General features: G+C 39.1%; 2 protein-coding genes across 2 annotated transcripts in view; one reads left to right on the top strand and one right to left on the bottom strand.

Moving 5' to 3' along the window:
• Nucleotides 1-975: 975 nt before the first annotated feature.
• The window catches only part of LOC133529757 (uncharacterized), a 65,919-nt gene continuing 41,598 nt past the window's right edge, over nucleotides 976-25,296 (top strand). Inside the window, exon 1 of the mRNA XM_061867559.1 lies at nucleotides 976-1,077. The gene's annotated coding sequence lies outside the window, so the exon portion shown is untranslated. The remainder of the gene's footprint in view (nucleotides 1,078-25,296) is intronic.
• Nucleotides 4,462-25,296, bottom strand: part of LOC133529904 (lactase/phlorizin hydrolase-like) — a 28,359-nt gene continuing 7,524 nt past the window's right edge. The window contains exons 9-22 of the mRNA XM_061867705.1: nucleotides 25,064-25,171; nucleotides 24,073-24,203; nucleotides 23,612-23,777; nucleotides 20,496-20,560; nucleotides 20,215-20,330; nucleotides 18,791-18,967; nucleotides 18,005-18,213; nucleotides 16,867-17,044; nucleotides 15,429-15,523; nucleotides 13,530-13,677; nucleotides 12,396-12,547; nucleotides 10,731-10,838; nucleotides 8,484-8,614; nucleotides 4,462-5,501 (exon numbers count right to left, since the gene is read on the bottom strand). Coding sequence (XP_061723689.1) covers nucleotides 5,333-5,501; nucleotides 8,484-8,614; nucleotides 10,731-10,838; nucleotides 12,396-12,547; nucleotides 13,530-13,677; nucleotides 15,429-15,523; nucleotides 16,867-17,044; nucleotides 18,005-18,213; nucleotides 18,791-18,967; nucleotides 20,215-20,330; nucleotides 20,496-20,560; nucleotides 23,612-23,777; nucleotides 24,073-24,203; nucleotides 25,064-25,171 — 1,953 coding nt within the window. The 3' untranslated portion in view covers nucleotides 4,462-5,332. The remainder of the gene's footprint in view (nucleotides 5,502-8,483; nucleotides 8,615-10,730; nucleotides 10,839-12,395; nucleotides 12,548-13,529; nucleotides 13,678-15,428; nucleotides 15,524-16,866; nucleotides 17,045-18,004; nucleotides 18,214-18,790; nucleotides 18,968-20,214; nucleotides 20,331-20,495; nucleotides 20,561-23,611; nucleotides 23,778-24,072; nucleotides 24,204-25,063; nucleotides 25,172-25,296) is intronic.

Here is a 25,296-nt window from a genome sequence, read left to right as displayed (position 1 = left end):
CATTGAAACTGTAATGTAGAGGCCCAACGGAGCCGACATGTCTCATGTGTCATGTGTCAAAAAAAATCTTTATTTGGAAAAGTTTTCCGGAATATCAGATACTTTTGGCGCGTTGTGAAATTTTGTTCTTGGCGACGCCCATGTACAATAGCTCTAGAAAGCTCAATAACACTTGTGTTGTCGGTATATCGCCAAAAGTTAAACAAGTGCTTGAATTGATCGATACATGTACAGGCTAACATACATAAATAGAACGCAACCTATACCTTTAACCCATACGTAGCCCCTAAATAAGTTCCGTGGGAGTACAAAGTCGCATATTAGTAAATAAAGAAATAATATAACCCACATTTCCTTACCACTAGCGTTCATTTTCGATTGTTTAGGCACCCATCCTTCTTCGACGATCCTTTTATGTATGATTCTCTTGTAAACTTTCGCGGATTGCCGCGCCGTGCGTGTTTTTTCTTGAGAATCGAAATCCACTTCGTAGAGACCGAAACGCTCGCTGGTAAATAAAAGAAAAAAGGTTAGAAATGAATTAACCCTTGTGGGACGCCTAGTGCCTGGTTCGTACCAGTCCTGTCAATTGCCCGAGGGTCTTCAATTTTTGCACCCGTCAACTGCCTAGTCCCGTATCTGTACAATCTGTCTCAACTGCCTTGTGCCTTATAAGTCACCAAATTTATTCCATCATATTTTTTACAATTTTGAGATCTAAACACTTACAAATAGAGTTTTATATTACTCGCATTTTAATGCAATTTAAGTCAAGGCAGATGTGATGTCGTGGAGGCGGACCTGCGTCGGCTGAATGCCAATTCATGGCAGGAAACCGCGCTGGATCGGGACAGGTGGCGTTCTCTCGTTTCGGAGGCCAAGATTCTTTTTGGATCGCTGAGCCAAAGCAGTTAGTTTTAGTTAGTTTAAGTCGCGGCAGTGCACCCGTTGCACGTACGCGAGCCTATACGGCGTTTAAGAGGGATGGGATGAATCCGGCACTAGGCATCTGACGGGTACAAGTACGTTTGTCGGTTAGGCGGTCCAGGGATTAAAAGTGGATTAATTCAGTCTCAGGTAGGGTTGCCAACCTTACACAGATTTGCGATACATTTGTGATCAAATTGCGAGACTTGGGTATAAAACACGGGACTTCACCTGGCTTAGGCAAGGTGTATTGGCTGTCAACGTATTGAAGGGCATGAAGAACTAATGCCATCAAAAAAACCAAGTCTCGCAACTCAGTTCTTCTACCGTAAAAAGTATACTTGACGCGGCGAATGATGATCCCTATGACATTTCCTCGAATTCGCTTTTGGATAGACATAATTTAAAGAATAATTGTAGAAATAGGTTTTTACCGTATTTTTATTACCTAATAGTTATATTTCTAAATAAAAAATAAGTGTTTAAGTACCAAAAAAAGTCCAAAAACAATTGACATTGGCAGTTACTCCATACAAAAATGGACTGTCACCGGGATCAAGGTTCCCCGGGCCGGGTATATAGGTAATACCAAGTCGGTTAATTTATTCAGTCCCTACTTACGGAAGGAAGGGGGAATAGGGACCGTGCGCGTTGGAGGGTCTGCCATCTTGTGGTCTGAATCGGAACCATAAACATGCACATTTACACGTCAAGTGTTTTCTTGTGTATAGTAGGTTCTGCCATCTTGTGGGCTACATCGGAACAATAAACATCACATTTACGCTTCGCGCCAAAAATCTGACAGCTCCTGTGCTGCCTCCTACAGTTTATGCACGCTCCCTATTTAGTTATTATGTACTTAATTAGGTAACCTAACAACATCTTATAGTGACCCCTCGTGTCATTATATACCGCGTCGTTATATATTCAAATTAAAATCGCGTGCTCTAATGTTACTCCAATTTACAACTGAACGTTCGTTAGTCTAGCTTGAAAACGGGACAGTTGGGGTCCCGCGCGGGCCTTTTGCGGGACGCATACTATAGGGCTATAGACGTCCCGAATATAGCGGGACGGTTGGCAACCCTAGTCTCAAGTGAAGCTCGAACTCGCGACGCTGGGGGCCTACCGCGAAAATCGAAGTTCGTCAACTGCGGGCATTTTTCTCTGTCACTCTAATTACATCTTAGTGAAAGTAAAAGAGAAAAATCCCCGCAATTTATGAATTTCGGCTTTCGCGGTAGGCCCCGTGGATCACTAGCACATCGCTCTGCCAACTGCGCTACCGACTACCGAGACTACTCGAGGATAGCGAATATTTCCACCATATGCGCCTAGCGACATCTACCGTAAGAGATAACTTCTTAATTTATTTCCAAGCTTTTATGGCATTCGTTTGCAGAGGTTTCTACTTGATACCAAAAAATAGAAGAAAGAGAGGTTTAAACAGACATCTCACTCCACAAAATACGTTTTGAGCTAGTTTGGTATAACAGTACATTACGATACAAGTGCGAAAAATAGAAATTAACTATACGCACATGTATCGTACAACGTACAGTACATATGGCCCTTTAAGTTTTTGACATAGTTACGTATCTAATGTGCTAATTATCGCACTTGTGCGGTAAAGTAGCACCACATGTACTGTAAAGAAATATATAACACGTGTGTCTGGGTTAGCCTTGTTCGTAACTACTTAGTCTCTAATGGATAACGTAAGCAGTTCTCGAGATATTTAGCAGTGTGACAGACAGACATACAGACGACAGAGTCGTACCATAACGGTTCCTTTTGAACTTACTTTACGGAATGCTAAAAATAAGTGTAAACGCTATACTTGACCTAATATCGTGGGTTGGGTCGTGAGGAAATAAAAAACATATATTTCCGTATTATTATAATCATATATTACAGTATTCGTAAATACAATATTAAGGCAATTATGGCGTTTTTAATGGTTAACCCCCTTATTCATAAACGTCTACTAAAGTTGACAAGCCGCTAATAATCGTTTGTCCCTTTCCGACGTATTGGTATGATGGAAAGGGACAAACGATTATTAGCGGCTTATTATGTTTAGTAGACGTTTATGAATAAGGGGGTAAATCATTAAACCATTAAAAACATTCATCATTGAAGGGAGCATTCCACGGGCTGTCCTGTACGGACGAATTTTGATTCCTGTGTTGCGACCTTTTTTTCGGCGTTTAAATCAGGCGATTATTTTTCCGTGCATATTTTTGACCATTAGCCACAGAGAAGTAAACTCTTGTACCTGCAAATCTTCAGAAAAATCGCGTTTGTACAGTCAAGGTATTAAATATCGACACGAACAAAGTGCCAAAAATATGTACACACCACTAGGTCGTGTGTACATATTTTAGGCATTTTGTCCGTGTCGATATTTAATACCTTGACTGTACGGGCCAACGGTAGACAGTTTCATGGAATGCTCCAAAGTCACTTTAATAATTCGCCTTGTACAGCATCAAAACTGGGGAAATTCAGGGAATGTATTATGAGTAATTGATGTTCATTAGGCGGATCCACACAGAACGAGTCGCCTCGTGAGGAAACTAACAGTATGGGGTTCTTCTAAAGGAGTGTACAGGTTTTGAAAGGGTCGGCAACGCGCATGTAACACCTCTGGAGTTGCAGGCGTTCACAGGCTACGGTGACTGCTTCCCATCAGGCGGGCCGTATGCTTGTTTACCAACGACGTGGTATTTAAAAAAAACTGTACATTGCTAGTCAGAAATGAAACCAATTTATTAAACATCTCTTCTCTCTAGATCGTTTTATGAGGGCCACGAAGACGGTATTGCCTTGTAACCCTTGCATTGGATAGCAAGAATCTACCTGGATCACAGGCCACCTAAAAAAAGTCTGGCGGGCCGCAGGTTGAGCATCACTAAAGACAATTTGAAATAGAGATGGATTGTCAAAGAGAATTCTGTGGCCACAGTACATTTATTGCCATTTTTAGAAACATGATTAAAACTTTTAGAACGCCATTTGACCTTGATCCTTATTCTTTCACTGATGTGTCAAATTTATTAAATATCAAAAAGTGGCGCCATCTTACCGGGCATAGGCTGTGGCGCCATCGCTCGAAACGATGCTGTCATACCTTTGGCCTTTGATCTATTAAATGGCGCAACTTTTGGCCTTTAATCCATTAGACCCTACAGTCCGTACATGAATAGGCAAGTCTATTCTACACAGAACGAGGTGCCTCGCGAATTGCGAAGCAGCTCGGTCTGTGGCGGCGTGCCTCGCCCGAGGCATTGCGGCTACGAATGCGTTTGCTTCGCCCGAGGCATGACTACAGACCGAGCTGCTTCGCGAGGCAATTTCCTCACGAGGCGACTCGTTCTGTGTGGATCCGCCTACTGAACAAAAAAAATCTTATATTGTCTGAATTCCCCTAAATTGAATACTAATTAAATCTTAGAATAATAAAGCTTGGAATGTGCATTCTAGGAAACGTCGCCCTTTCACTCCACTCTCCATTTTCTCTTTTATTTATGATTTATGAAACTGGGTTTCTACTCGTAGGCTATAATATTATAGGCTGAGATTATAAAAATAAGTCAAAACGTAAAATGTATACATTTTCGATATCATTATCGATTTCGGTACCAAAACTCAGTTACCTTCTCCAAAAACATACCGCGCACATTTTTATTTTTTACAACCACCTTCAAAACGCTTAAGGGAATTGGTTTACCCAATATCCCGGTAGATGGCGCTGGTATGACCTGCGAATATCCTACATCGCGCTAACGTCTGTTCATCTTAGAATCCATAAGATATTAAACTATTGTCAAGTAGCAGTACTGATAAATCCAGCTACTAAACTACGTCTGTTTATATCATGGATTTGTAATTTTCTTCACCTTGGAGATTAGAGCCAAGTTGTACGCCCGACAGTGTTGTTACATCTACCAACTTTTTGGTAGATCTACCTTTTTTGCCTGCGTTCTACCTATCTACCTCCCTCGGCCTGAAATCTACCTATTTTTCAAAATGGTACAATTGTAAGCAATTCTCAATACATGTGACGGAACATTACTTAATTTCTACCGAATTTATTCGATTTAATGAAAACTTGCCAAAGAAACAGATTATACAAACAGGTTTATTACCAACAATGGAAATCCTAACTTTTGTTTCAATTTCTTTAACAAACACGTGTACTAACATCACAATATTAAAAACGAATAAATAATTTGAAACATTTTATATACATTTTTAATCATAAAAATGTACTTGCTATTGAGTGGTAGATCTACCTATTTTTCATTTTAAACTCCACCCATTTCTACCTATTTTTGCACCCTGTTCTACCACTTCGCCAAAATTGTATGTGACAACACTGACGCCCGATAAGTGGTTTACATTACAATTCAGTTTTCACTTTGCTAACACTAATCTTCAAGTTTTTCGGCTTCCATCCTTCTTCGATAATCCTCTTCTGTATGATTCTCTTGTAAACCAGCGCAGACTGCCGCGCTGTCCGCGTTCTTTCTGGCGAGTCGAAATCCACTTCGTACAGACCAAAGCGTTCACTGGAAAAAAAACTTCGTTTTAAAATTAAGTGTTTATTTTTAGGTGTAAACGGTACAATAATAAACATAAGAGGAATGTGGACGATCGCTTCTCCGTGGGTGGGTGTTGACCCAAAAATACTATGACAAAAAATAGTAAATTGTTAACCAAGGGATGGGCACTCATTTAACGAGGTAGTTTGGCGCTCGAACGCAGTGAGCTCGTCAATAGTCCGAGACTGAAATTGTGCCTTTCATAGTTAAAGCACTCTACGTTTCAATTCGAATACGAGGAAGTAAAATACATGTTTATTAAAAAAAACATGACTAGAGGTGTTATAATTATTTGAAAAAACTAAAAAAGTCCACGTTATAACAGCAACAATGTGTAACAAACTCATGCCTTGATAACATTAAATGGTGTACAAATATTTTCTCAGAACACAGAAAACAGACTACGTTTGTATGGAGAAGTGGTAGTCCACTTTCTTCTTAAATGTAATATCCTCGTAAGGCCCAAAGTCCTACCTATAGGACTTATTCAGTTCGAAGAAATTTAAATCTTATTCAATTGAAACAGAGTTGCATTTGATTTGTATCGTTCGGATTCAAATTTCAGTGGCAATTTTTTTAATTTTTCATTTGTATGGCTAGGCCTTAAGAATAATAATAATAATTCAGCCTATATACGTCCCACTGCTGGGCACAGGCCTCTCATGCGCGAGAGGGCTCGGGCTATAATAGTCCCCACGCTAGCCCAATGCGGATTGGGGACTTCACATACACCTTTGAATTTCTTCGCAGATGTATGCAGGTTTCCTCACGATGTTTTCCTTCACCGATGGCTGGGCCTTAGGGGGATATTATTAATCAGAACACAAACGAATAACCATAACCCGGACAAAATAATGCAAAGTCAAGCATCAAATCACTCCTTTGTGACCAAGAAATACAGGGGTTTTATTTAGTCACCTGCAATAATTTACGGGGTGAATATATAGGTCATACCAGGGATCGGAACCGGTTATTTGCAAAAACATCGAAATAACCATATATTTCGGTTTATTTTATACTCTAAATGTAGGACTCAGTTGTGTTTTCAGATAACGACTTCGTATTATTAGATTGCCTAATTAGAAATGAAGTAATTAACAAAGAACGAAAAAATACCGTTTCCGTTCCCATACAAAAAATACCGGTTTCCGATCCCTGGGTCATACTCTGCAACTTTTACTATGGGACCAATCCCGAAATCGCAAAAAAAATTACTCTCCCATAGAAAATTGCAACAAAATTAATAACCATAATCTATAACGTTTTCGGCACTGTATTGTCAATATTATATGTTAATATAAGACAATGTTTGTGCCAAAATAAAGAGAAAAAAAAAATGTCAAGGTCAGACGGCCAAAATGTATGAAACAGACAATTTTTCTTCGCGACTTCTGGGTCGGCCCCATAGTAAAAATTGCTCAGTATGACCTATATATTCAATTATTGCAGGTGACTAAATAAACAACCCGTATGTTCCGATATATTTGGACACTTTAACCACTATCTTTTGGGCACTGACTGCACAGTCGCCATCAGATATATCGGAGCGGCCAAGGCCCTCACAAATATCTGAACACGCCTCTATTGTCAAGGCGTTAGTGTGTTCAGATATTTTTGAGTACATCGGCCGCTCCTGTACATATTTTCGCACCAAAAGCAGCTATAGGCGTTACAGCGAAGAAAGCAATCCTATGTTTAAAATGCAAACAAAACGCATGTTTCCTGCCCTCCAATTACATTGACTGTATGCAACCAGCTTATAGATAAAAAAAAAACTTAGCTAAGGCATTTTTGATGTGTGCTGCTACAATGACTTCCCCGTCTTTTAAACACTGTGCACTGTTTTGTCGGAGAACGACTGAATCGTGCCATCTATCGGCTTTAAGAAGCGTTTCATCACTACACTTTACACCTGAGTAGCGTTCGACGCAGTTCCGCCAAGGCGTCATAGAGTGCGCTGTCAAAACAATTGACATCGAGAACAGTTAAAGTTATGCTGTCAGCACGCCAGCTAAGCTACCGGTCGCCTTCACCGCGGCCCCGAAACCTGGCGCCGCTCACACGGTATCACCAGGCCAGGGGTCGTGGGGTTGGGTGACGAGCGGTAGCGAAGAGCTGGACATCACCACACACGTCCACACAATGACCTCCCCACGTCGGTGGGGAGCGACCCGCTACAGCCGTCGCAGCCTAACGGCGGACACGGCCTCTCATACCTTCCGTTAGGGGGGTATCGAACGACATCCAGTCCAGTTATGCTGTCAGTCAATATCCAGACAACGGGAGAAGATGACGTCCGTGGCTCCTGGGTCAAACCCACTGGCTTGCTTAAGATAAGAACAGTAACGTGTTCTATGATTTGTAATCAGTCTTGTCCGGTAAAGACTGTGAAACAGAATTGCCTTTTAAGTGGTAGTTAAAACAATGCCAGTTTCTGTTGGAATGTGTGTGACCACGATACATTTTTAATACAATATTTTGAATCACACTTTCAAGCAAAATAAAGATATATTGTGTATCTTTTTGTATTAAATACAATTTATTTAACCGAACCGACCGTACATGGTCTAGCGGGCTTCTTCACAATGACCTTACTACCATTTGAATGCGCGCAAATAAAATTATGGTATAAAATTAAATTTGGTCGATAGGTAGGCGCCGATATAGCTACGTAAATTGTTCAGTTTGTCAAGTGAGTGTCACGCCCTCGCCAGACAAAGAATGAAGGACTTTGGAGCAGGCTATCTGGAACCAAAGGAATTCAAAAGGCTACCCATAAGCTCCATCATCCGACACATGGAAATAGTCAAAGAGGCTCTTGAGTAGCTAATGGGTCTTTCCTTAGGAGGCAACTACACAAAAGATCCCTATGGGTCGAAGTGTATCCGCAAGGGCCCCCGGTAATTAGAAGATAAGATAAGAAGAAGATAAATTGTTCAGTTTCGTTACCTGGTGCCAGCCATCCATTCCACGTTGTCCATGAGGCTCCAGTACGTATAGCCGAGCGCTTGTGTCCCGTCTTCGATGGCAAACAACAGCGCTTTGAGGTACTGCTGGATGTATTCAGAACGGCTCGAATCCTGCGGTAAAATAGTTATTTGTTTTACAAGGGGGCAAAGTTTAACCCTCGTGCCTTGAGAGCTCAACGAGGGGGGGAATGCTAGGGTCGGCAACGCGCATGTGACTCCTCTGGAGGCTACGGAGACTGCTTACCATCAGGCGGGCCGTATGCTTGTTTGCCACCGACGTCGTATAAAAAAAACCTCGCAACTCGCTACGCTCGTGGTTCAATTTTGCAATCTTTCGCTTGCTCTGGTATCAATATTAGCACGAGCGGTTAATAGCACATTGTGCAACGAGGGGGGTAAGTGAAATTTTGGAGACGAGGATGGTAATTCCCGACAGCTGCAGGCTAGAGAGAATTAAAGACCAGAGTTTGCAATATTCTTGCCTCTGGAGTTACACACAATATTTTTCATCACACTTGCGAAGAAAAAACTAAATTTTAAGCGAAATAATTCTTAAATACGGTGACATATCAAACAGTATTTTATTTTCTTATTTAATGCATGTGAATTATAAGATGTAATGTGTCCCGCCGAGTTTCTTGCCGGTCCATATTGGGATACCCTCCTCCAATTGAGGGGGGATTTAAATCTTCTCGGGTCAGAGGTGTAGGGTTCGAGCTGGTGTAGCTTTATTTGACGTTCATAAGCGCATTGTAATATGCCTACTTGAATAATAAACTTATTTTTTTTACGATTATCATTTTAAATTTGGTGTTAAATGATTTTTTTGTACCATTTCCATTCTGATATTTAACTCCCCATTCCATAAATAACGAGACTCTTACCTAATATGAATAAATAAAATTAAAATAAATGTAGTTTAGTTTCCTCGTATTTGAAATGAAAAGTAGAGTATTACTTTTTTTAAATTTCAGCCTCGTACTATTAGCGCTCACACTACGTTCGAGCGCCAAACCTCGCTAGTAATGAGAGCTTTGCATCCCTTGCTACTATACTATTGAATGCACCTCTCGTTTGCACATTTTATTTGATTGTCATCTAGTCTAGGTCCAAATTCCTCCAGAGAAACGCTAAAATGAATAGAATAGAATAGAATAGACGTTTATTGCAAAACCATCTACAAACAGCACCACATTAGAGAAAAAAAGAAAGAAAGAAGATCTAATACACTAAACAGTTATAACTACTTGTAACTTATACTAACATGCAATAGTTACAGTGATGATGCTGCAATTGGGACCGTGCGAAGTGCGTGGTGGGGGTAAGTAAAGCGATCCCAGCGCATAAGGTGGTAAAAATTTGAACTAACTGCGGATAGCGTCTTTAACATTTCGTACAATTATATGGCTCGAAATGAAACTTTGATTTACGATTACTCCTGAAATATTCATTTAAATTGTATGGTGTAAGGGACCATTGTAATCTGTATGAAATGCTTAATATAACTAACGTATTTATTTTGATAATTGTTAATAATGTATCCATGTAAATAGCTTTGCAAATGCCACATATTACGTGATCTTTTTCTAGAAGTTAAGAATGGATATAGTAAGTTATCCTTAAAAGATAGACATTTCACATCGCGGACTTTTTTGTAGACCTATGAATGAGAAACAACCCCACCATACATTGTGTTGTTATAGCTCAAACGGATTAGGCAGCGTTTTCGATTAAAGCTCCTAGCCAGCGTGATTTTTTCCGACAACATCGTTATATTTCAAACAATTTACACAAATCCTTAACAAGTTATATACTTAAGCCTTCCTCAAGAATCACTCTATTGATAGATGAAAGTCGTATGAAAATCCGTTCAGTAGTTTTTAGTTTTGGAGTAGTTTTATAAGATGTAGTGAATTGACGTTTTCCCCTAGAATTGCGGACACTAGGTTGCGTGACAGTCGTGCACGCTCCCAATTGGGAGCGTGCATAAACTGTAGGAGGCAGCACAGGAGCCGTCAGATTTTTGGCGCGAGGCGTAACTGTGATGTTTATTGTTCCGATGTAGCCCACAAGATGGCAGAACCTATTATGTACAAGTAAACAAGTGACGTGTAAATATACATGTTTATGGTTCCGATTCAGGCCACAAGATGGCAGACCCTCCAACGCGCACGGTCCCTATAGAGGCTACAAATGGACACCACTCAGCACACAATGAGGTGTTTACCTGGAGACCCTTGCCGGTCGACCAGCCGTTCTCCGTGATGAAGATGGTCGGGTAGTCGTAATGCTGGTTGAGGTGCAGGCAAGCTTTGTACAGGCCGTAGGGCGCGCTCTGTAAAAAAGTTTAGATTAGAAGTAGGTCCATAAGTACATACAGTAGTGTTCAATATTCCTAAAATAGTCTGTGCGGAAAGAGAAGAGTCGTGGAATGTATGAGGCCCAATACATTCCACGACTCTTTTCTTTCCGAACAGACTAGCAGTTTATTTATACTAGAGTAACATTGAGTTTTTTTAATTTTATTTTTCTAACAAACAAAATAAATAAATATTATAGGACAATATTGCACAAATTGACTAAGTCCCACAGTAAGCTCAATAAGGCTTGTATTGAGGGTACTTAGACAACGATATATATAATATATAAATATGTATAAATACTTAAATACATAGAAAACACCCATGACTCAGGAACAAATATCAATGCTCATCACACGAATAAATGCCCTTACCAGGATTTGAACCCGGGACCATCAGCTTATTCAGCTTCGTAGGCAGGGTCACTACCCACTAGGCCAAACCGGTCGTCAAGAACAAAACACCCTTACAACTATTACAATCCCCAAATATACCCAATTGATAGTTACGTTTAATGTATAACCTAATTAATACACCCAAGCACTATGAAAACCTTGTGTGGGTATTCTCGTTAACTGTTTCTGAGTGCATAGATAGAATACTCTTTATTGGCACACCTCAGTAAAAATATACAATAAAAATAAACAATTGATTAAATTTAGAGGCAGACAACAGGCGGTCTTATCGCTAAAAAGCGAAACAAATAAATAAATAAATATTATAGGACATTATTACACAAATTGACTAAGTCCCACAGTAAGCTCAATAAGGCTTGTGTTGAGGGTACTTGGACAACGATATATATAATATATAAATATTTATAAATATTTAAATACATAGAAAATACCCATGACTCAGGAATAAATATCCATGATCATCACACGAATAAATGATCCCACGATATAGAAGGCTGATGTTGTGGGTACTCAGACAACGATATATGTAATATACAAATATTCAAATACATAGAAAACATGGCTCAGGAACAAAATATCTGTGTTCATCACACAAATATATACCCTTACCGAGATTCGAACCCGGAACCATCAGCTTCGTAGGCAGGGTCACTACCCACTAGGCCAAACCGGTCGTCAAATCATAATGCATAATGAACTGAGTGAGTTAAAATAGTACATTACGATACAAGTGCGAAAAATAGGAAATTCGAAACGAATGGCGATAAATTAAAACACGACCGAAGGGAGTGTTTTAAATCGACACGAGTTGCGAATTACCTATTCGCACATGTATCGTACAACGTTTTACAGTACATATGGCCCTTTAAATGTTCGACACAGTAACATAATATGCTACTTCTCGCACTAGTGCTATAAAGTAGCCCCATATGTAATGTAAAATTTTAAAAATGCGCGTGCAGTGCGCCGTCTATGATTTGATTTTTTTTTTCAAGTATTCTAGTCTAGGTATCGCAGCGCCACCTATTTAAGGTTTTTTGATAACACTTATTGGTACATGGAGATTTCATTCCTTACCTCCTTCCATATTTGTGTGTACTAGGTAAAGTAACTTGCCTTCAACCAAGCACTATGTGACTGCGTCCACTCATCTTTGGTAGCAAGGTCCACACTGACATCATCAGCGAACGATGGCGCAGGATGGCTGACCTTCGACGGGGACGTTAGGAAGGTCGTATAGTGGTTCAGACCTAGGAAATCTGCTGAACCTGGGAACGATACATATGTAATTATCAAAAAGAATTTGAAATAGAAGTGTATTGTCAAAGAAAATTTTGTAGCTACGTATATGTGTTAAATTTGTTAAATATTTGTTAAATTGGGGATGCGAGATTGGTAGAGGCTAGACTGCAGAGCCTAGAACACCGTAGAAAGGTAGCCTGTTTATCGGTATTCTACAGGATACATTTCGAGGAGTGTGCGATGGGATTACATAATCTTATCCCCCCATCTCCGTTCTGCCACCGTGGGACTAGACGCGGACTTGCGTTTCACCCTTACGTCGTTACTTTACCACTGATTCGCACTAAACGCTACGTATCCAGCTTTATCATGCGTACGGCTAAGGAGTGGAATTCACTTCCTGCAAATCTATTCCCAATCCACTATAACTTGGACCTTTTTAAATCGAGAGTGAATAGACATCTTTTAGGTAAGCATGTTCCATCCTAGACTACATCGGCACTCTCCATCAGGTGAGATTGTGGTCAAATGCTTACCTTTTCGGAATAAATAAAAAAAAAAAATCAAAAAGTGTCGCCATCTTACCGGGCACAACCTAAAGGTTATGGCGCCATCGCTCGAAACGATGATGTCATACCTTTGGCCTTTGATCTATTAGATGGCGCCACTGTATGATATTTACTTATTTAGCAATCAGTAAAAGAATAAGGATCAAACTCAAATGGCGTTCTAAAAGTTTTAATCATGTGTCGAAAGATGGCAGTAAATTTACTGTGGCTACAAATTTTTATTTGACAACACACCTCTATTTCAAATTCTCTTTGAAATTATATAGGTTTATTCGCTGCGACTACGATATGACCTATTATTAACCAACTTTTAACTCTTTGACCGTCAAAGACGTCAACTGACGCACGGCTTCAGCCTAATATGAACCTTCCTGCATCCCCATAAGGTTCACGATGACACGCCGCGCACTATAGTCGTGGTGAAGGGTTAAATATTTACCTTTTATAAGCTTGATTTCGTCTTTCGAAAGCGAGGGCAGTCTTGATCTGACGAATCCCTGCTCCTTGCTCCTCTTGGCCACCCTGTCTTTCACCAGTTTGGGAAAGTCTCCACTTTTAGACCAGATCGGATTCAGGTACATGCCGTACTGGAAACAGAATAAACGTAAAATAAATTCATTTTTCCAAATGTCGCGCTTGCGGCCATTTGGGAGCTGGCAGACGAGTTTTATCTAAACCTACATATAAATTCCTGTCTGTTGCCACCAGTCTCATCTGTATCAAATGACGTAAATTCCACTCTTTTTGGTACCTTTACAGTGCCCGGCAGACGCACTTCCAGCCGTACAGGAACTGGCAGACGAGTGGTTTCTGAAGCTACATATAAATTCCTGTCTGTTGCCACCAGTCTCATCTGTATCAAATGACGTAAATTCCACTCTTTTTGGTACCTTTACAGTGCCCGCCATATAGGAAATGGCAGACGAGTTTTTCTGAAGCTACATATAAATTCCTATCTGTTGCCACCAGTCTCATCATTGTATCCGATGACGTAAATTCCACTCTTTTTGGTACCTTTACAGTGCCCGCCATATAGGAAATGGCAGACGAGTTTTTTCTGAAGCTACATCTCTTCTTCTTCCTCGCGTTGTCCCGGCATTTTGCAACGGCTCATGGGAGCCTGGGGTCCGCTTGACAACTAATCCCAAGATTTGACGTAGGCACTAGTTTTTACGAAAGCGACTGCCATCTGACCTTTCAACCCAGAGGGTAAACTAGGCCTTGTTAGGATTAGTCCGGTTTCCGCACGGTGTTTCTGAAGCTACATATAAATTCCTGTCTGTTGCCACCAGTCTCATCTGTATCAAATGACGTAAATTCCACTCTTTTTGGTACCTTTACAGTGCCCGGCAGACGCACTTCCGGCCATACAGGAACTGACATACGAGTGGTTTCTGAAGCTACATATAAATTCCTGCCTGTTGCCACCAGTCTCATCTTTGTATCAGATGACTTAAATTTCACTTGTAACCGGAATTGGTGCTTTTGTTCCTGTTTTCGGCCAATTCTATTTTTTTTTTCTATTTTTTCCAAACTTAGCATCATTTTTATGAACGTGTGTCATGGGGCTCTTGTATCAGATGACGTAGATCATACATAAAAAGGCACTACGTCTTATTACTGGATCCACACGTATACCAATTACCCACAGAGATATGTTCAAAGATCAAAAAATCATGACGATCACCTCAGTGTATCTCTATCGCATATGTGTTTATGTTTACCTACATAGGAATAAGTATCCCACATCTAGTGATTGTCATAATTTCAATCTGAGAAACAAAAACAAACTAGCACGTACAATATCAAGTTATGGCCACTTTAATAATAGTTTTAATAACAGGGCAATCAAAATATTTAATAAGTTAAACCAAGATATTAAGGATTGTAAAGATTTTAGATTATTTGACAAAAAAGTAAAAGACTTCTTTATTAATAGGCCGTATTACACAATTAATGAATATTTCGCGAATTCACTCAACTAATTACTCCACACATTGATAATGATTGATTATTATTTTTACTTAGTCCTATTGAATGACATGTACGTACCCCTTAATTTTAAAATGCATAACTCCCATACATACCTAACCTTAGAATAATCAGTTTTAGCATGTAAGTACTTTAGAGTATATTTTACAATTGTATTTGCATGTATTTATACGTGAAAGCAAATAAATGTTCTGATTCTGATACGGTCCCCACCCCTACCGTAATTTAAATGCCTGTCTCTTTAAATTCTTTAATCAGCTCACCAACCAATCATTGACACAATTAGTAGGGGAGCTAATATTGGAGATGCCAACCATAAGAGTAGTGTCGACAAAAGGGCACATACCGAGAATTCTCTATACGTTTCTGCAGCCTCGACGTTTTCAGTGCTGTTGGTGACGGGTTCCGCCCAGTTTACAGATACGGATATCCCGACGGAACCTGAAATTATAAAAAAAAAATATCCTCCTGAGGCACAGCCATACAAGTAACAAATATAAATTTTGCTAGTGAAATTTGCACCCATGGTGTAGGTAATAGAGTTGATTTTCGGTTGCGTGAAAATTATAACGAAACATTTGAGAGCGTTTTATGGAATAATAGCAAATAGGAATTCCAAGGTTTTCAATAACTTAGCCAAATTTACACCCATGGTGTAGGTAATAGAGTTGATTTTGGGTTGCGCGAAAATTATAACGAAACTGTTGAGAGCGTTGTATGGAATAATAGCAACTAGGAATTCCAAGGTTTTCAATAACTTAGCCAAATTTGCACCCATGGTGTAGGTAATAGAGTTGTTTTTGGGTTGCGTGAAAATTATAACGAAACTGTTGAGAGTGTTGTATGGAATAATAGCAACTAGGAATTCCAAGGTTTTCAATAACTTAGCCAAATTTGCACCCATGGTGTAGGTAATAGAGTTGATTTTGGATTGCGTGAAAATTACAACGAAACATTTGAGAGCGTTGTATGGAATAATAGCAACTAGGAATTCCAAGGTTTTCAATAACTTAGCCAAATTTGCACCCATGGTGTAGGTAATAGAGTTGATTTTGGGTTGCGTGAAAATTATAACGAAACATTTGAGAGCGTTGTATGGAATAATAGCAACTAGGAATTCCAAGGTTTTCAATGACTTAGCCAAATTTGCACACATGGTGTAGGTAATAGAGTTGATTTTGGGTTGCGTGAAAATTATAACGAAACATTTGAACTAGGGGGAGGGGGGTTTAGGGTCGGCAACGCGCATGTAACTCCTCTGGAGTTGCAGGCGTACATAGGCTACGGAAACTGCTTACCATCAGGCGGGCCGAATGCTTGTTTGCCACCGACATAGTATAAAAAAAAAATTGAGAGCGTTGTATGGAATAATAGCAACTAGGAATTCCAAGGTTTTCAATAACTTAAAAGATTTGCACCCATGGTGTAGGTAATAGAGTTGATTTTGGGTTGCGTGAAAATTACAACGAAACATTTGAGAGCGTTGTATGGAATAATAGCAACTAGGAATTCCAAGGTTTTCAATAACAGCCAAATTTGCACCCATGGTGTAGGTAATAGAGTTGATTTTGGGTTGCGTGAAAATTATAACGAAACTGTTGAGAGCGTTGTATGGAATAATAGCAACTAGGAATTCCAAGGTTTTCAATAACAGTCAAATTTGCACCCATGGTGTAGGTAATAGAGTTGATTTTGGGTTGCGTGAAAATTACAACGAAACATTTGAGAGCGTTGTATGAAATAATAGCAACTAGGAATTCCAAGGTTTTCAATAACAAACTTACCCCCATATTTCTTCTTGTACTCCTTCTCATACATTCTGTACGTTCTAGCGTGCGCTAGAAGTACGTGTTTAGCGCACAAATAGTCCATCACCCCCTTCGTGCTTTTAGGGAGATGGTTCTCAAAGTTTTCCACCTCACACACGGAGTTTGGTTGGTTCACGGTGATCCAGTATTTGACCTTCAAAAATTGAATTTAACTTAATTTGGTTGGTAGTGACAGTTTGTGATCCTAACTGTTTTCGTTTCGGTTCGAATCTTGGTGACGGGATAAGGCCACCTAATGCTAGTTTTCCACCAACTCTATGTAATAAAAAGCCTCCAGAGTAGATTTTAATGATCAAAATCAAGATAATTAAAATCTACTCAGGTTAAAGTCGACAAAATTGAGATATATATACCAAGTTAGCGAATAGCGTTCATAGGCTACAGTAACCACTTACCATCAGAACTACATGCTTTCCACTCAGGTAAGTGTAAATCTCGGGCAAATGGTTTATCTATCTATCGTAAGTCGTCATGGGAGTCATTTTCAAGGTTTTCGGGTTTCTGATTCAAGATGGCGGACAGTCAAAAATATGTAACACAATCTTATTTGTAGAGCCATAAGAGGGTGTCACATAATTTGTGGCCTTCGAAGAGTAACATATTATTGCAGGTGACTGGACAATACATCTACGTACATACAAATCGGTATTGAACCTTTAAGTCTAAGGAGAGACTTTGCCTCCTTGTGTGTGTTCTACCGCTTGTACAATGGGCTGTGCTCTGAGGAATTGTTTGACATGATGCCAACGGCCACTTTCTATCACCGCACCGCTCGCCGTCGGCAGGGAGTTCATCCTCACACATTAGAACCTAAATGGTCGCGTACTGTGCGGTTCAAGAGAAAGTTCCTCCCGCGGACGCTCCGGCTGTGGAATGAGCTCCCTGCCGAGGTTTTCCCGAGGGTCTACAGTATGGGGTTCTTCAAAAAAGGAGTGTACAGGTTTTTAAAGGGTCGGCAACGCGCATGTAACACCTCTGGAGTTGCAGGCGTCCATAGGCTGCAACTCCAGACTGCTTACCATCAGGCGGGTCGTATGCTTGTTTACCACCATCTTGGTATTAAAAAAAAATCAGCTTAAAAAAAAATCTTTACCTTGCTAGCATATCGGTCAAATAGCACCCTAGCATAGTCCTCAAACCACTGTACAGAGTAGGGGTTAGCCCACCCCCCCAAATGTTGCAGGACCACAGGTAGATCAAAGTGATACATTGTGACCATGGGCTGAATGTTGTGTTTTAGTAGCTCGTCTATCAAATTATCATAGTATTGGAGGCCTGGCTCGTTTTTTATACTGCTGAAACCTGAAAAAAGGGGTAGTTTTCAGAATATGATAACAAACTTAATTTATGTTTTCTTACTTAAAGCACCCTATTGTGACGGTACATTAAAAATTTGCATTTTTTTAATCAACAATATATTTATTGTATTTAATAACTATAAAATTAAAAATAAAACCCTACACTATATGCCAAAAAAATACATTTTAAGCGAAAAATGTCTTACTTTATTTTGGAAAAGAGCTACTCTTCAAACTAATCGACTCTTTCAACTGCTGCTGGATTGATTTCTATGAAACATAGCTAAGAACCTACGCAAGGAAAAGGAAACTCGCTAAAAAAACCCTAAACTGTAAACTACATGCAACTTTTTGAAACAATTTTTCGCTCCTTACTTTTTTAATAAAATTTAAAAGAAGGGGCATGGTTAATGTACAATAAATTGTGTCAAAATATTCAGGGAGGAAACTATTCCCTGAAAAATTAATTACTACCTACTTTACCAGGATTTTAAATAAAATAATTAGGAAAATAGAACTATCTTTGTTTTGGTTTGGGCAGCTAGAGGACATACATACAAACAATAACAAAAATATTGTACCTTCCGGAAGTACCCTAGGCCAGGATATAGAAAACCTATAAACATCCACCCCCAACTCCCTCAGCATCTCCACATCCCTCTTATAGTTGTGGTATGAGTTGCTGGCCACGTCTCCGGGCGCCGACCCTATGCCCGGGCCGCTGTGGAAGTAGTGGTCCCATACGGACTGTCCTTTACCTGAAAATTTGGTGGGAAAAATGTTAGTTGATAGAGAAAAACCCACAATGCTGAGATGAGGGTGTGAGTTTGAAAGTTTATGATGATGTCAAGTCAAGGCTCGAAACCGGTTTGTAAAATACTGGTAGATACCGGTTTATTTCGGTTTTCCTCCGAACTTTTATAAGGACGCGAACATTTTAAACACATTATTGTAACCTAAAAAACCGGTTTATTAGACGAGCGACGAAGACCGGCTGGCCTGTTGTGCCACGTAAACATAGGCACCGAAATAAGTAGAAACCGATTTTTATTGCTTTAAACCGGTTAATTTGACAAGAACTATTCTCATAAAAACCGGTTTAAAAATAACGGTTTTTCGAGCAAAACCGAAATGAAAAGGTTTTGCGCGAAGTACATGATAATGGTTTCGAAATTTAACCGTTTCCAAGCCTTGGATGATGTTATAGGGTGATCATTTGTTCCTTATATCTGAATGCCCTATAAAGGGTTAACGGGTTTGATTGCTTAAATTTGTTCCACTAAACTGATAATTTTGTACAAAATTGATTGAATTAGAAGCAATTGAACTATAGTCAGACAGTACATACTAATGCTGCTTACAAACAAATAGTTATAAGTAGTGTCCGGAGTACCGGTGGCAAATTTCACACAGAGGATAATGGAGTCGTTTTTACAATATTTTTTTTAAGTACTTAAAACTTATCTTTATAAAACTATTTCAGGAACACCCAAATGTTTCAATTTCTTTTAACAAATCGCTGCCCCAATATCACAGGGTATGTAATACTGGGGCAGCGAAATGTCACCATTCATTGATATAATATTTTTTTACCATATGCAACCTTCCTTCTTTTCAAGAAAGTTGGCCATAGGCAACTCACTTTATAACATGGATACACAATTAACTGTAGACTGTGATGAGGACCTCGAACAAATAATTTCAGTCCTCAATTGTAGTTCAATGGCCTAGAAAAGAATATATCATATGGCACTTCTTAGTCTAGTAATTTTTACTAGTGACTAATATTTTGATAAAAAAACATATTACCTACTATGTATGCTCGCAAGATAATTTATCGCAATTATTATGCAAAATTAATCATATAATCGTTATTCGTTTAATCATAAAAATACTTAGGTGACTCCATTACCTTCTGTGTGAAATTTGTCACCGCTACTCCGGATGCTAGTAATAACCTAAGCTGTGTATTGTTACTATTCTGATAATAATTTCAAATGTGTACCATCTTCATTCCAAGCCCCTTCCACCTGGTAAGCTGCAGATGCTGCCCCAAATAGGAAGCCATCTTTAAATCTTCGCACACTGTTATCTGAGAACCCCGAGACGGCTACTAATAAGCTAAAAAAGATGCAAAATACAATGATGAAACAAAAGTAAATCATTCCAGTACTATTCATAAGACTGAATTAGATTCCATTTTAATTAGACTGATTAGATTAGAATTAATTAAATTAAATTATCTTGATTAAGTAGCCTTTTTTATTTTTTGTTGGTGATTCTTACCTTAAAATACCCGTTAACAAAACAATTCGCATCTTATATACTTTGACCGGTAATGTTTGTTGTAATGAAATCGGTTACAATAAACAAAAATGCAAAATTAACCAAGCAATATCTATAACCAGAGTCACGTTCGCACTGTTTCATGAATATAATACCTTCATGTTTGCCCACGACTTGCAATTAACATCACTTATCTGATTGCTAGTGTAACTAACGCTGATAAATAAATTTTATCAGAATTACTTGGTAAAAATAATAATATATTTAACTATATCAACAATAATCAAGGTCGACTGCTAAACTGCTATAGGCGCCAAAGCAACAATAATCAAAGTCCTGTCAGTGTCAATGTTATTCTCATGCAAGTGTATTTCCACAAGAGTCCAATCGGTACAGTCGATTTTTTTTTTTTACATTTATGGCCTGGATGCCGGTACAGTCGAGTCCACGTAACGGCCCGATTCGAAGAATTCTTTCATTCATCTCATCTCATCAGAGAACGTTCTCATTTAGATATCATTTGTATGTCGTATAACTCGTATTAACAGAAGCAACTCGATTCGGGCAACCAATGTCACTTTGACGTTACAAATATCGTAGATAGATGTTACGGTAGGGCCACAGTTGCACCAACCACAGCTAACACGTCCCGCAGCAGGGCTATAACCGCGAAAATCGAAGTTCGTCAATTGCAGGCATTTTTCTGTCACTCTAATTACGTCTTAGTGATAGTAAAAGAGAAAGATCCTCACAATTTGCGAATTTCGGTTTTCGCGGTAGGCCCGCAGATCTATGAAACTTCCCATAAAATAAAATTTTGCGAACGCTTTAACGGCGACAGATGGGTTGGTGCAACCGACCCTTAATCATTCTTCAAATCGGGCCGATAATTGTTAACCCTTAACAGCTAAGGCCCATTTCTCGAACGGATTAGCTCTAATATTATAAGTGTGTTGCCGTTGTAACCAATACGATTTGACAGTTCGTGGACTAATAATAGGTATCAGTCTAATACCGTTCGTGAAACGGGTCCTAGATCGGGAACGAAGTCAGTCCCGTGGTCAATCCCGATGTCGAGCCTGATAATCGGTTTCCGTTTCACGGAATATCAGAAGATCATTAACAATATTAGAAATGTAAAAAATGGTTTATGAAATAATATGAAACATTGAACATTTTTGGCAAATTAAGATTAAGATAATTTATTTGCATTAAACATTATCAGGTACAATGTCTTAAAAATTACATTACAGCGATTTTGATTGCCCAGACATAGTGTTATTTTAAACATCAAACTTCTATGAAATTCGGACGTTTACTTATAGTCTATTTTTTTATCCCATAGACTAAAATGACAACCAAAAATGTCAAACGCAGAAATAATGTGGCCAGCTTAAAACAAATAGTGCTGACCTTTGATTTCGGTTTGTGAATAAGCGATAAATATTAAATTAATTTTAGATCCAAATAAACAATTAATGAAATCTACTCACTACATGATACGCGGGGGCCTACCGCGAAAACCGAAATTACCAAATTGCGGGGATCGTTCTCTTTTACTCTCACTAAGACGTAATTAGAGTGACAGAGAAAAATGCCCGCAATTGACGAATTACGATTCGGTAGCCGCCCTGGAGGCCTACCGCGAAAATCGAAGTTCGTCAATTGCGGGCATTTTTCTTAGTCACTCTAACTACGTCTTAGTGAGAATAAAAGAGAAAGATCCCGGCAATTTGCGAATTTCGATTTTCCCGGTAGGCCCCCTGGTTTCTCGACCTTTTTCTCGAGGCACGGGAATTTTCGACCAGGATTTTTCGACTTTTTGGAGTATCTCGAAAAATGTTGAAAGTATCAAAAAACACCATATTATTTTAATTTTTATGCTTTATTACAAATCAGATGCATAGGAGTCGTAGGTGAAACCAATAATCAAACAAATGCTAATTTTATAGTTACCATAAATAGGGTTGTTTCCATCTACAAATCTTAGGGCAGAATTGTATCCCAATAAATTCTTTTGGTCTATAAGAACATGTTAAACTACTTTTAGGGGACCTGTAAATCCTGTAATGACCATATTTTTGTAAATATTGAATTTAAAATATCTTTTGGCATACGTCACGTAACCAAACTCTAAACGTCTTTGAAGATTCTGATGACGTCACAGCTCTCGGATTGACACTGTTGACAGTTAGGCGATAAATAACAAATGACAAATATCAGTGACAGTTATGTGTCAAACCGTAAACTGTGACGTCACACAATTTTCAAAGACCGTTTTGGGCACGAAAGCATATGTCGAAATATATTTTGTTAATTTAACATATTTAAAGCCGTTTTTAGTATAAAAGTTGAGTTTTAGGGCAACTTTTAGTTAATATAGAACGTAATACAAGCGTTTCAAAAAATTGGAAACAACCCTATTGCACTTAATAATTCAAAATTCAACAACAAACAAAAAAAATATTGGTGCAGGCGTGCGCGCTCAACGTAACAATAAAGCTGCTAAATTTGTGCTATTATGCAAATCCAATAGGAATATATCGGAATGATTTGATTTATTAATAGTATTTTAGTTTTGTAATATTTGTTCGTATGGCCCTATAATTCATCTTTTAGCATTAGAAAGAAGATAAGCGATCTTAATGGTATTTTGTCTCCCAACTCAACTATAATATTAACTTCGATGCGCTGTAGTCAACTATAAGAAAAATTACCAAACACGTGCCGCCACGCTCTCATAAAAAAAATTAAATTACTAAACGGGCTGCAATAGTCGCGCGTTTATATCTATTGGGACTACATGTTTGTCTATTGAGATACTTACCCATTTTCATTAATTACTTAGGTTTTATAATAAAAAAGTATTATTTTAGATGACTCGTAGAAAAAGTATTGTATACAATAGTGACATGATCAAGCTATTCAATCTCGTACCTTACTAAGGCAACTCAGCAAGCTTCGTTGCCTAAACACGGTACTCGACTGAAATGCTCTCCATTATATCACAAAAAGATATTATTTATTATGTTGCGTTCATTATTTGACAGCGCCATCAAAGTTGCGCCCACTACCCGCTAGGCGGCGCTGACATCGTGCACCTGGCCAATAGTTTACCACCCAGTTTTCAATTCGCTAACACTTATATTCAAATTTTTCGGCTTCCATCCCTCTTCGATAATCCTCTGCTGTATGATTCTCTTGTAAACCAGCGCAGACTGCCGCGCTGTCCGCGTTCTTTCTGGCGAGTCGAAATCTACTTCGTAGAGACCAAAACGTTCACTAGAAAAAAGAAAACTTCGGTTAGGTTTGGTTAGACTTTTTACTGTAATTCCTAACTTTTGTATTGCTTCAAATCAATGCAATGGGTTCTATATAGATATTTAATGTTTATAACAAACCGGGGCTACCCCTAAAGATGGAGCTCAAATTTTACATACGATTTATGCCCCTCTGCGGCGTCTGCCCCCCTAGCCCTCCGGTGATGTCAACTTGCCCCCCCCCCCCCTCTCCCTCCTAGTTCACTAGCTGGTTACGCCCTTGCATCTATAACTATAATTTGCGAACACTGGCTTACCTGATCCCATCCGTCCATTGCACGTTGTCCATGAGGCTCCAGTATATATAACCGAGCGCTTGTGTCCCGTCTTCAATGGCCAACAACAGTGCTTCAAGGTACTGCTGGATGTATTCAGAGCGACTTGAATCCTGCAGCGAAAATGGCCGAAATATTTATTGGGATTCTTTCTGTTAAACTCAAACTCAACCTACTATTGGACGCTCGAAATGGACATACTGTTGACATCTACCTATGTATATTGTATTTAAATGGCATGTTATACCTTTGTACGGTCACGTTTTAGAATATCGATACGGACAAAGTGCCAAAAATATGTATACACTACCTAATATCTGGGCCATAAGGTCGTGTATACATATTTTTGGCACTTCGATCGTGTCGATGTTTTCAGACGACTGTACACAGTTTTTGACAATAAAATGATCTTTATCTGTAGGATTACTTTTGCGTCTGTCTGTGTGTCCATCTGTCACAATTAACGAGAAATTTAATACACATTTTTATTATGTAGGTAAGTTTGTGACCGGCTAAAAACGGACATGTAACGTAAATAAAATTGTAAACAGTTCAATATGTATCTACGGACTAGGGCCATCATAGAGATGTTAATAGAATTTTTTTATGGCGCCTTCAGTTTGCGATTCGTAATCAAATCAAAAACAATTTATTGCCAGGCAAAAAGATCCAATGATTTTGGCGACACAACAATAATACCTAATCAAATACAATACACAAACAAATAGAAACTCCTCAGCTTGAAAATTAAAGACTAACAAGAACGGATAAGCGGGCTACTTTAGGGAGCAGGGAAGACGTTAGGCGTTGGCGATGTGGGCCACCGCCTACGGCCTCGCGGTCTGAGTGGCCTTTTATGTATAATTCGGCCACTAGAGGGCCTCGCACAATGTACCTACCTTGCCTATATTAAATAAAGGTCTTGCTTCGCCACTGTTAGGGTGCAACCAGGACCCTAAAATGAGGAGTTTACCTGTAGACCCGTGTCCGTTGACCAGCCGTTTTCCGTTACGAAGATAGTTGGGTAGTCATAACGCTTGTTGAGGAGCAGACAAACTTTGTACAGACCGTCGGGCGTGCTCTGTAAAATAATTAAGATTATTGTGTTTTGTTTTTCTCTTTGGCTTAACCAATTCACAGCGTACTTAAGAATACAAAGCAAATGTTATTATTATTAAAGAGCTATCCCTGGGGTGTACCCGACTA

This window comes from Cydia pomonella, chromosome 21 (genome assembly GCF_033807575.1).
Source record: "Cydia pomonella isolate Wapato2018A chromosome 21, ilCydPomo1, whole genome shotgun sequence".
NCBI classification, from domain to species: domain Eukaryota; kingdom Metazoa; phylum Arthropoda; class Insecta; order Lepidoptera; family Tortricidae; genus Cydia; species Cydia pomonella.
This window is presented reverse-complemented; position numbering and strand designations above follow the sequence as displayed.